Source organism: Equus caballus, chromosome 2 (genome assembly GCF_041296265.1).
Source record: "Equus caballus isolate H_3958 breed thoroughbred chromosome 2, TB-T2T, whole genome shotgun sequence".
Classification (NCBI taxonomy): Eukaryota; Metazoa; Chordata; class Mammalia; order Perissodactyla; family Equidae; genus Equus; species Equus caballus.
In genome coordinates, this window is record NC_091685.1 from 24,617,952 (window position 1) to 24,630,517 (window position 12,566).

The 12,566-nt window shown below is 40.0% G+C and overlaps 1 protein-coding gene across 3 annotated transcripts in view; it reads right to left on the minus strand.

Annotated features, from left to right (window-relative positions):
* Positions 1-12,566, minus strand: part of KPNA6 (karyopherin subunit alpha 6) — a 50,607-nt gene that overhangs the window by 25,028 nt on the left and 13,013 nt on the right. Inside the window, exon 1 of one of the 3 annotated variants that reach the window (XM_005607251.4) lies at positions 5,678-5,823. The exons of 1 other annotated variant lie outside the window; for it this stretch is intronic. Coding sequence is in view for 1 of the 2 variants with exons in the window: in XM_005607250.4 (XP_005607307.1) it covers positions 3,332-3,350 (19 nt within the window). In the remaining variant the exon portion in view is untranslated. Of the gene's footprint in view, positions 1-3,331; positions 3,459-5,677; positions 5,824-12,566 lie in introns of those variants that run through there. One more of the 3 variants, XM_005607250.4, reaches the window with a different exon arrangement.

Below are 12,566 nucleotides of genomic sequence, written 5' to 3' on the forward strand. Positions count from 1 at the left end.
AAAAGAGAGCTGAGATGGCTATATTAATACCAGACAAAAAACTTTAAGTCAAAAACTGTTTCAAGAGATAATGGAGGACATTATATAATGATGAAAGGGTCAATTCATCCAGAAGATATATAAACAATTATAAAGCATATATACACCAAAATGGAGCCCCCACATATACAAAGCAAACACTGACAGAAGTGAATGGGAAAACAGTTCCACAATGGTATTTGAAGACTTCAACACATCACTTTCAATAATGAATAGAACACCTACACAGAAGATTAATAAGGAAATAGAGGACTTCAACAACATTATAAATCAGCTAGACCTAAAAGACATATAGAACACTACACCCAACAACAGCAAAATACACCTTCTCAGGTGTACATGGAGCATCCTCCAGGAAAGACTATGTTAAACCACAAAAAGAGTCTCAATAAATTCTAAAAGACTGAAATCAGACAGTGTATCTTCCTTGACCACATGGAATGATTCTAGAAACAAATAACAGAAAGAAAAGTGGAAAATGCACAAATACGTGGAAACTAACAACAGACTCTAAATGAGAAAGTTGGAGGATTCACACTTCCTGATTTCGTAACTTACTACAAAGTATTAAAAAAGTGTGGTACTGGCATAAGGATAAACCTAGGTCAATGACATAGAATCCAGAGTCCAGAAATAAACTCACACATCTCTGGCCAGCCAACTGACTTCTGACAGGGGTGTCAAGTCCATTCGAAGGGTAAGAATAGTCTCTTCAACAAGTGGCGCTGGGGTAATGAGATTTCCAGATCTAAAAGAATGAAGCTGGACCCCTAGCTTATACCATATACGAAAATTAACTGAAAATGAATCAACAATGTAAATACACAAGCTAAGACCATAAAAAAAGAGAGATGAAAAAATAAAATAAAAAAGAACAAAATATAGATGTAAATTTTTATTATCTTGAATTTGGCAATGGATTTTTAGCTACGACATCAAAAGTAGAAGCAACAAAAGACATTAACAAGAAAGTGAAAAGATAAAGAATGGGAGAAATTATTTCCAAATCATACCTCTGATAAGGGTTTCAGATCCAGAATACATAAAAGAATTTCTACAACTCAACAACAAAAAGACAAATAACTCAACTTAAAAACGGGCAAAGGATTTGAATAGACATTTCTCCAAAGACACACAAATGGCCAATATGGACATGAAAAGATGCTCAACATAACTAGTCTTAAGGGAAAACCAAATCAAAACCACAATGAAATACCACTTCATCAAGATACCTACTACAATGATATAATAAAAACAAAATAGTAAGTGTTGGCAAGGATGTGGAGAAATTAGAACCTGGTGCATTGCTGGAGGGAATGTAAAATGAAATGGCTCAGCCTCAGTGGAAAACAGTATGGCAGCTCCTCAAAAAATTAAACATAGAATTACTATATGACCTAGCAATTCTACTCTTTGGTATGTATCAAAAAGAACTGAAAACAGGGACTCGATCAGATACTATACGCCATGGTTCAATGCAGTATTATTCACAATAGCCAAAAGGTGAAAACAACTGAGTTCAACAATAGATGAACTGACAAACAAAATGTGGCATATACATACAATGTATATGTTTGTGGGTGTATTCAGCCATAAAAATGAAATGAAGGTCTGACACATGCTACAACCTGGATGAACCCTGAAGACAGTATGCTCGGTGAAACAAGCCAGACACAAAAGGACAAATATTTTATGATTCCACTTATATGAGGTACCTAGAATAGTCAAACTCAGAGACAGAAAGTAGATTAGAGGTTATCAGACGCTAAGAGGAGGGGGAAATGGGGAATTATTGCTTAACGGGGACAGAGTTTCTGTTTGGGGTGATGAAAACTTTGGAAATGGAGAGTCATGATGGTTACACAACACTGTAGATGTAATTAATGCCACTTGTCTACTTAAAAATGGTTAGAATGGTGAATTTTGTTATATTTCACCACACACACACACAATTTTTTTATTGCAGCTTTTCTCCTCCAATTAAATTTGACATAAAATCCCTGTTCTAACTATGTTTTCTTAGATTCTGTATTTCTGTACTTCTCTATTTGCATTAATTCATCACAGGGCCAATTATATTAACTATATTTTCTTATTTTCAGTGTTCTTGATGTTCTGGCAAGTGGAGGCCTTGCAGACCCAAGGAGAGACTGCCCCTCACATGGCTAGCTAACTCCTAGATAACAACTTGCCTAAGAGCATGCCTTTGATATGGAAACTAATGAATCCAGAGCTCTATATCCTCTATCTTGCCTGTACACCCCAGGGGGCACTATTCCTCTGGTTTAATCATCCCACGGCCAGGTAGTGGTCAACTAGAGACTACTCCTATAGCCCAAAGCCCTCAGGAATTATTCCAACTAGCCAATTCTAAACTGTTTGCCCCGCCTTCACGTTCCGAAATCTCAATAAAGACTCGGAGCTAAACCTTTTGCCCCTTCTGCCTCCTGACTGCCCTGGTGTTTTCCTCTATGACTGTGTGGCACACAGTGACCCCCACTCTGAGACCTGTGAGTATAATAAACTTCTTCCTTCCAAGCCTTGTTCTTGTTTCCTCTTGTGGCCACAGGGACTTCATCATACCTTACTTGATGTTTACATTTTTAAAACAATTTCAGTATTTAAAAAAATTGATAAATGTAAAACTGATTGTGTTTAAGTACGAGTAGAGTAAGCCATATCAACTTGGTTCTCCCTTTATAGGCATTTCCCATCCTCTAAATTTCTAATCTCAAAGTTACTAAAAATACTACAAAAGGGATGAAAAATAAGTTTTATAGGCACAGGGAAAGGGACAACTAACTCTAATATTGCCCTTTTTCTGGCATGGTTGGGGTGATTGTGATGAGAGCTTAAAAATAAATCTCCCAAAGATAAGATCTGGTTCTTCAAACAGGAAATCACCTGGGGGATGGATATGGAACAACAAATTATATAAATGTGAGGGCGAAAAAGCAGTCTATTAAGAGAATCTGAGTGAAAGACAAATGAAAATGGAAGTTGAGGAGACAGCTGAATTCTGGAGCTAGGATACTGAAGAAATGAAACTAGAGAAGGTGCCTCTAGTCAATCTGGAAAGTAGCTTGGTGAACCAATAGCAGCAGCAGGGTCTTAGAATGTATAACTCTCCACTTGGTAAAGCCCAAGTAGATTTATTGTTAGAAAAAAAAAAAAAGTTCTAGGGGATTGCAGTGGCCTCCCTTTGGGGTCCCTGATTATCCTTGTGCCTGAAAATTAACAGGCACAAGACAGATTCCTAAAGGCAGCACTGTGGGCTGCTGTCCCCCATTACCTGACATATGGTTTTTCATGCGTGAGCTAAGGCTCTCCCGGAGGGCTGTCCCCTCCTTCAAGCAGAGCTGACAGTGAAGCTGGAAGTAGAACCAGGCTGTGCTTCTTTAGTCACCATGGTGACAAGAAACTATCACAAATATTTGCTTATGACGTCACTGGAGAAGCAAGGCAGGAGAGGTTGGATTAGAAGGAGGAACATCTGTAGAAGCACATCTGGAATCAGCAACCAAAGGAATGCTGGACTCTTATTCAGGGACAAGGAGGCAAAGGGGCTTTTTTCATCATGCACTTCCGTTTACTTGCTGGGCTGGATCAAGAAATCCATGATACAAATATATCTTTTCTAGCACCTGACTGTCTTATACAGCCTTTGGGTTTTCTTAGTCAAGGAACTCTCAAAGTGAAAAGGTCCCTGAAGTTTTACCTCCCATTTCTAGGAAAGAAATGTCTAACATTGCCATGCATTTTTTAAGCCTTTAGAACCAAGAGACTAGCAATAATAACACAAAATAGATATGGACCCTGTTTCGGCCTGAGTTGTGCCCACCTCCAAATTCGTATGTTGAAGTCCTAACCCCCAGCACCTCAAGATGTGATTGTATCTGGGTCTTCAAAGAGGTGATTAAAGTTAAATGAGGATCCTGGGGTAAGGCGCTAATCCAATATGACCAGCGTCCTTATAAGAGAAGATTAAGATAACAGATGGACAAAGAGGGAGAACACCATGTGGAACCATGAAGACAGTCATCTGTAATCTAAGGAGAGAGGTCTCAGAAGCCAACCCTGCCAACACCTTGATCTTGGACTTCTAGCCTCCAGAACTGTGAGAAAATAAATTTCTGTTATTTACGCCACCCAGCCTGTGGTACTTTGTTAAGGCAGCCCTAGCAAACTAATACAGGCCCTAATTGATAGATGAAGAACCTCTCAGGTCACACACTTAGTGAGCAGCAAGATTACTGCACTACTCCATTTAATCACTGGTATGTTTAAAATTCTGAGATTCATAAAATTTTTAAATTATGCACATTTTCTCAGAAAAAGGCATACTACCTATAGCCAGCTGTCCTGTGCGTGGCATGGGAACAATGATACTACACCTTCAAGTTCACATCCTGGACAGGCGCTGGCTCTAGGACTTTCCAAATCAGTCTTATATTCGTGGTCTGTACTTGAAAAAAGTTACTAAGCAAAAGAACTCGAAAGACCTATATTTAGGAGATAAGGGAACTAGCCTTATTTTCTAAGTAATAACATCATCTTCAAAGGAGATGGGTCCTGGAACACAATGAAGCAGTCAGTCTTTTCAAATTATTTCCCTTGTCCTGGTGCTAAACGGAGGGGGCACTCCTCTTGGCAGAGAAGGCTTTCTAATGAAATGTTATTGTAGCAGCCCAGGCACAGAGAAGGAGCTAAGGCTTTAAATCAGGCAGACTGACTGTTGAGCATATGCTACAGTTAGGAAGCTTTACAACTTATCATGATGCATTAAAGGTTACTTAATGGCACTGGAAAGAGAGATAAAAGAGATAAACTGTTATCTCCCAATTTAAGGCCTCTTCCTTCACAAATGTAAGAAATCTGATTCCTCCTAGGCTGAAATGGCTTTTTTCAGCTGGCCTGACTTTTCACTAGGAAGGCTCTAGCAAATATGCATCAACATAAGATTCCAGGTTTAAAACACTATAGCCGCTTGCCAGTCAATTACAAAGAAAGGAGTAAGAGTGTACTGGGATATAGAGCCCCATAGCCTTAGCAAGCCAATAAGGTTTGATAATGTGCCAAGCTCTTTGTAAATATAATCTCTAATCTTCACAACAATCCTGAGAATCTATTTTACAAATGAGAAAAATGAGACTCAGGGGTTAAGTGACAAGGCAGGAAGCTAAGTCAGTCCTCATCTGTTTGGTCCCAAACTCCAGGTTCTTTTCATTTCCTGAAAAGGGAAGCTATTGGTAACAGCAAATTCATCAGAATTCTGGGGTGGGGACTGACTGTTCCGTCACCGATAAAGAAACAAATCTGCTCATATCACAGAATTTCAGTTAACCACAAACTCAAATGCCTTAAAAGGTAAAGAGGTTAATGATTTTCAGTGGGACAGTTATAACAGTACAGCAGTGATTGCATCATACTCAATTTTTACAACACCGTGCCAGCCAAACAAAATTTGACAAGGGCTAGGGTGAAATCAGCTGTTTTAAGCCCTTATTTTGAGGACAATAATTAAATAAACCCCAGCATCATGCTTCTGTTTTAAAAAAATGTTTTCATACACAGGATCTAATCAACTCCTATAACAATCAATGAGCAAGATTAGTCAATTAGTAGCATATCCACTTACCATCTAAGGAACCAGGTTCAGAAGCGCTGTAACTTGCACAAGATCATCCAGCTATTAAATTGTGAAGCTGGGGGGCCGGCCTGGTGGCCGAGTGGTTAAGTTCACGCTCTCTGCTTTGGTGGCCCAGGGGTTCGCCGGTTCGAATCCTGGGCACGGACATGGCATTGCTCATCAGGCCATGCTGAGGCAGCATCCCACATGCCACAACTAGAAGGACCCACAACTATGTACCAGGGGGCTTTGGGAGAAAAATAAAATCTTGAAAAAAAAAAAAAGTTGTGAAGCTGGGACTGGAATCTAGACTCTCTCATTCCATAGGCCTCCTCTTTTCATCCAACCTCTGAGAACGACTTCTTTCCATTCTCCCAACACATATCTAATTCTATTCAATTTGGCTCCTACCTTTAGACTAGGTTCTGTCTATCTTGATCTATTTACTCACAGTCATTTTAACTTGAGAATTACTGGCAAGCAATTCTCTAATTAGTGCACATGAACAGGAAGCAACTGAAAACTGTTACTAAAGATGTTTAAGAGTTCCTGTCTTCACCCACCATATCTGATTCTTAGGAATTCATCTTCACAGTATAGGTTTTTCTTTTGCAATGAGTTCTCTCCCTAGACCACAAATCTAACCAACCACAAAACTGAAGTACATCTGACCCTGACTGAACACCTATACTACCAGAATTAAATAAATCAAAATTCCTCCAAAGCAGATAAAGCCAGCCATGATGCTGAGATTGGAAGAGTGGGAAGATAACACACAATATACACGCGACAGATACAGAGACTAACAGTTGCAAACATTTTCAAAGATGCTCTTCTAAAACTTACCTGTCCCAGTGTCTTAGCAAAGATGCCATAAGAAAACAACACAGACTGGCTTAAATTTTGCCTATCTTCTTGCTGGTCTACTTAGTAGATAAATTACCATGAATGCATACAAAGCTGATGGCAAAATTTTGGTACTGTTGATTTATAACTTTGCTAGTTAAAATCAGCACCATATTGGGGCCAGCCCGGTGGCGCAGGTGGTTAAGTTCAAACGTTCCGATTCAGCGGCTGGGGGTTCGCCAGTTCCGATCCTGGGTGCAGACACGGCGCCACTTGGCACACCATGCTGTGGTAGGCGTCCCACATAGAAAGTAGAGGAAGATGGGCACGGATGTTAGTTCAGGGCCAGTCTTCCTCAGCAAAAAAGAGGAGGATTGGCAGCAGTTAGCTCAGGGCTAATCTTCCAAAAAAAAAAAAAATCAGCACCATAGGAATAGTTCCAGGAATCTCACCACCTGCAATTCTTCATAACAAGAATCAGCCAGACACTTGTGAGTACACCTTTTCATTCACCATCCTCCTCAAGCTACTTACTGCTCCATTTCTCTTTTCTCATGAATAGCTGTATGATTCATTTTTTTATTTTTTCTCCCAAAGCCCCCCAGTACATAGTTGTATATTCTTTGTTGTGGGTCCTTCTAGTTGTGGCATGTGGGACGCTGCCTCAGCATGGTTTGATGAACAGTGCCATGTCCGTGCCCAGGACTCGAACCAACGAAACACTGGGCCACCTGCAGTGGAGCGCGTGAACTTAACCACTCAGCCACGGGGCCAGCCCCTGATTTTTTTTTTTTTGAGGAAGATTAGCTCTGAGCTAACATCTGCTACCAATCCTCTCTTTTTTTTTTTTTCTGAGGAAGACTGGCCCTTAGCTAACATCTGTGTCCATCTTCCTTTGTTTTATGTAGGACACCTGCCACAGCATGGCTTGACAAGCAGTGTGTAGGTCTGCACCCAGGACTGGAACCAGTGAACCCCGGGCCACCGAGCAGAACATGTGAACTTAACCACTATGCCACTGGGTTGGCCTCCAGCCGTATGATTTTTTCTGCCACCTTTTTATCATGAATTATTTAAACACTGAAAGTTTGAAATAGGACAATAAACATCTATAAATTCTCTAAGATTCAACAATTTTTAACAATGCCATATTTGTTTTACTCTACCAGGTGTATATAGGATATTTATATATACTATTTAAACTGAACATTTGAAAGTTGCAAATGTCATGACCTGGCACTTTACCCTAATTACTTAAGCATGTGACTCGTAATAAGGAGCTTCTTACATAACCACAATACCATTTCAAACCTAAGAAAAGTAACAAAATACCTATTATCTAGTCCATACTCGACTTTCCTTACTGATCTCAAAGTAGTTTTTATAGTTGTTTCCCCCACCCAAACCAGAATCCAGTCAAGGTTCATTCATTGCATTTAGTCTTTTAACATTTTATTACAGAAAATTTCAAATATATACAAAAGTAGACAGAATAGTAAATAAAATGAATCTCAATGCAATCATCCTCCAGAATCAATAATCAACTATCACTCATTCATCTATGCTTCCATCTACTCCCAGACCCTGTATTATTTGAACAAATTCCTGACCCATCATTTCATCCACATATATTTCAATTTGTAACTCCAAATAATAAAAACGTTTTTTAAAATTACAATATCACTATTCCAACATTTGGTCACTTTTAATCTACAAAGTCCCTGTCCTCCTCTCCTCCAACTCCCATTTACTCGTGATACTGACTTTCTGAAGAGACTAGGTCAGTTGTCTTAATGAATGCCCCCACGTTCTGGTTTTGTGTCCGTAACTTATACCCCTATCCTCTGTTTCTTGTGAAACTGATGTTAGGTCTAGAGGCTAGAATAGATTCAGGTTCACAATATTTTTGGGGCAAGAATACATATAGGTGATGCTATGTGCTTCCTACTGTGTCACATCAGGAGGCATTTAATGGCAGGTTGCCCAAATGATACTAAACTTGGTAAGATGGCAACCAGAGCTCTCTTCCTGAACGTCATCTACATACTCTGTCTCCACTCACTTAAATTTTATTGTAACATGTTTCTTGAATATTACATATTTTATGTGTAAGATACAAAGCATAATGAAATGACCAACTTTTAAAAAAACAGGCATCACCAATATTGTTGAAACTGTGTGGTCTGTTCACTCTTCTAACTCTTCAAATCTGACTTCTAATCTACTCCAATGAAACTGTTTTTATCAAGGTCACCAACAACCTCCATACTGCCCTATCTAAAGGACAGAAATTTCTGTCCTCTTAACCCCTCAAAAGCTGTCTAATGCCTTCTCTTGGAAACACCCAGTTTTCTTGGCACCACTCCCAGCCTCCTCCAGTCTTCTCAGTCTCTCCTGACGGCTCCTCCTCCCTACAGCTACATACCAGTTTCTATCTTCACATTCTCTCTCTAGGTGATTTCATGGTAACTCCCAAATTTATGTCCCCTGTCCAGCCCTTTCCCTTGAGCTCCAGACTCATATGCTCAACTACCTATCAAAATCTTCACTTTAATATCCAAAACTAACTCCACTCCACCCCTGCAAGAGTCATAGTATTGACAAGTTTCTCTATCCAAAACCTAGGTAAAAGCCATCCCCGATTCCTTCCCTTCTCTCACCTCTTTCACCTAACCTATTGCTACGTCGTGTCCCGGTTTTATCTCCAAAACACATCTTGAATGTATTTACATCTCTCTCAATTCCTGACCCCCCACCCCATCCAAATCACTATCAACTCTTGCCTGGCTACTAAAACAATCTACGTCTCCCTTCAATCCATCACCACACAATAAAACCAGGGCACATCACTGCTCCTATGGAGAATAAAATCCCCTTCACAATTCAAGGCCCTGCCTGTATCTTCATCTCATTTCATTCAACACTTTACCTTCATTCATCATATGCTCCTGTCACAATGGCCCTCTCAGTATTTGCAACCCATCAAGCTGTTTCCGGCTGCAGTCTTCATACTTCCTGTTTTCTTTCTGCCCACAATGCTCTTCCCTAGCTCTGAGAATTGCTAGGTCCTTCCGTCATTACCCTAACCCAAAGTAAACGACTCTATTTTTGTCAGAACACCTGTTTTATTTCCTTCATTACAGTATTCACAATCTGTGTGTGTTCTCCTCCACAGGATGTGTAAATTCTACAAAGGCAGAGACCTTTGTTGTATCCCCAGCATCTATAATATCATAGGTACACAAATATTTGTTCAATGAACCACTGTTCAAATATTTATTCAATACTTATTGAACACCTACACTGTCCCAGACACAAGACAGAGCTATAACAGTTGCTTAATAAATGTTTGCCAGTAGGTGAAGCAGTCTACAGCAAAGAAACCTTCCTTGTGACTGGAATGGAGCAGAACTTACAAAGGCAGATTTCAGATGGGTTTCTTACTAGAAATTCAGAAAGCACAGGTTTTTTCCAGAATAGATATGCAACTGAATAAAAACGCTCTGCCGTAAGACGCCTCAGAAAAAGACATCTTAGACTGCTAAATCCAGCGACCTGGTCAGTAATCATTCTATTTGACTTTCTAATTTCTCACTGATGATCAATTTCGCTTTCCTGAAACTCTCTAACCATGATTCTGATAGCACCACCCTCTCCAGTTCTTCTCTTACCTTTCCAACCACATCTTCTCAGGTTTCATACTGTGTTCCTTTTCCAGTGTCAGTGACTCAAAATTCTACCTTTAGTCTCAGGAGCAGCCCCCTCTAAGTGATTTCCCTTAGCTTCAACCTCCACTTTTACACCAAGTACCAAATCCCTGTTGTCACAACCTCCTGCCTGAAAGTGTATTTCCAAATGCCTACTGGCTATCTCCACCTCACTTTCTTTCTCCTTAAACTAGTTTATTCTCCTATCTTCCTAGTTCAGAGTTAAATGCCATTACTATTCACCCGGTCTTAAAAGTCAGCCACGGAGGCCGGTCCAGTGACATAATGGTTAAGGTCACGTGGTCCACTTTGGTGGCCTGGGGTTCACTGGTTCAGATCCTGGGCATAGACCTACACACAGCTCATCAAGCCACACTGTGGTGGTGTCCCACATACCAAATAGAGGAAGATTGGCACAGATGTTAGCTCAGGGCCAATCTTCCTCACCAAAAAAAAGAAAGCAAGAAAAAAAGGTCAGCCACAAACTTTCTCCTCCCCAAAGGCAGGAGGTTGGCAAACTGATTTTTACCTGTGCCAAAGATTCTCTCCTTAACCAAACTCTATCCAGGCTCCTCTGAGCCCTTTCTCAACTAGGCCTCAACCTTGGTCTATAAAGATTTGAACAAAACACTGACATAGTTTCTAAGAGCTCAAGGTCATATCGTTACGATGACCCTAGTCCCCCTTAAAGTGCCTGCCTGAGAAAATCTCAAGACTACCAAAAGCATTTACTGTTTGTTACAGCTAACAAATAGGGTCTCTGTCTCCAAATTGGTTCCGACTGACAACCTCCAAAGACACTGTTTTAGTTCACAACTCATCACCTCTCATTTCTAGACCATTAAACCCTTAAGAGCAAGAATCTTGAGTCTACAGCACAAAGTACACACATGCTCTCAAATGTTCTGACATTTTTATTTATTTTTTTTGAGGAAGATTAGCCCTGAGCTAACTGCTGCTAATCCTCCTCTTTTTGCTGAGGAAGACTGGCCCTGAGCTAACATCCGTGCCCATCTTCCTCTACTTTATATATGGGTTGCCTACCACAGCATGGCTTGCCCAAAAGTGCCATGTCCGCACTCGGGATCCGAACCAGCAAACCCCGGGCCGCCGAAGCAGAACATGCGCGCTTAACCGTTGCGCCCCTGGGCTGGCCCCTGTTCCGACATTTTAAACTTCAGTTTTCCAAAGGATCTGAAGTGGTTTACAATAAATTCAACAAAATAAAAATACAAAAACAAAAATCGGTAATAGGAATATACAAATTTGTATAGAAAATGGGCAAAGGTGAACACAGACAAGCAGGACCTAAAGAATCATTTAATTATTAAAATGGAGTTGCATTTTGATATGTCAGCTTACCTGGCAGCCGAAATAAAGCAATATGAGCGAGCACTTACATAATTCTCATTATCCATGATGGCGTTCTTTGAAGCACAAAAGTTTTAAATTTTCACTAAGTCCAATTTATCTGTTTTTGGGGGGTTGCTTATGCTTTCAGTGTCATAGCTAAGAAACTGGTGACTTAATCCAAGGTCATGAAGATTTACTCCTATGTCTTCTTAAAAGAGTTTCATAGTTTTAGCTCTTTACATTGAAGTCTTTGATCCACTGAGTTAATTTTCGTATATGGTGTAAGGCAGGGGTCCACCTTCATTCTTTTGCATATGCACACCTATTCTTTTTAGGCATTATACATAGCAAGTAGCACATCAGGATCATCAAAATAAACCAGTGAGCCACACGAGTTCTTTCTTAATGAATTTATCTTTAATTGGCATGCCTTCAAAGTTAATGATTTTTATGATTAAACCAAAAAACTATTCCATATACAAGAACTTCCTTTTCTGTGTCAAGTTACTTATTTCCATGTCCTGCTGGGAAACCTCTGTCAGGTACTAAGGCAGGCAAGGATTAGGATGCTCCTGCCAAGAAAATCAAACATCTGTGACCTCACTGCTAGATGTGACACAGTCTTCTCAAGTTCCGTCCAGAATGCTTTCCAAAGTCTCTGACCATGGTGAAAAGGTTTTATAGACTAAATCCAGACTAAAACCCAAGATATTCCTTTTGAAAGATCTGTCAAATATCACAAAGTCAATCTCTAACCTTTACAGAGGGGACATTCCTAAGGAAAATTCAAATTTGACTGGTAATGATTTACTAACAATTTGCTTAGCTTTTAAGTCGAAGCTCATACAGAACCCCCATTTTAGAGGTCGGGAAACTGAGGCATAACTTGCAGAAGGACCCAGCTAATAAGTGGGAAAGTCTAATACAAGTCTTTCTGACTAAAGCCAGTGCTCTCTCCATTACGCGTGCAGATCTTCCTTGACTTACGATGG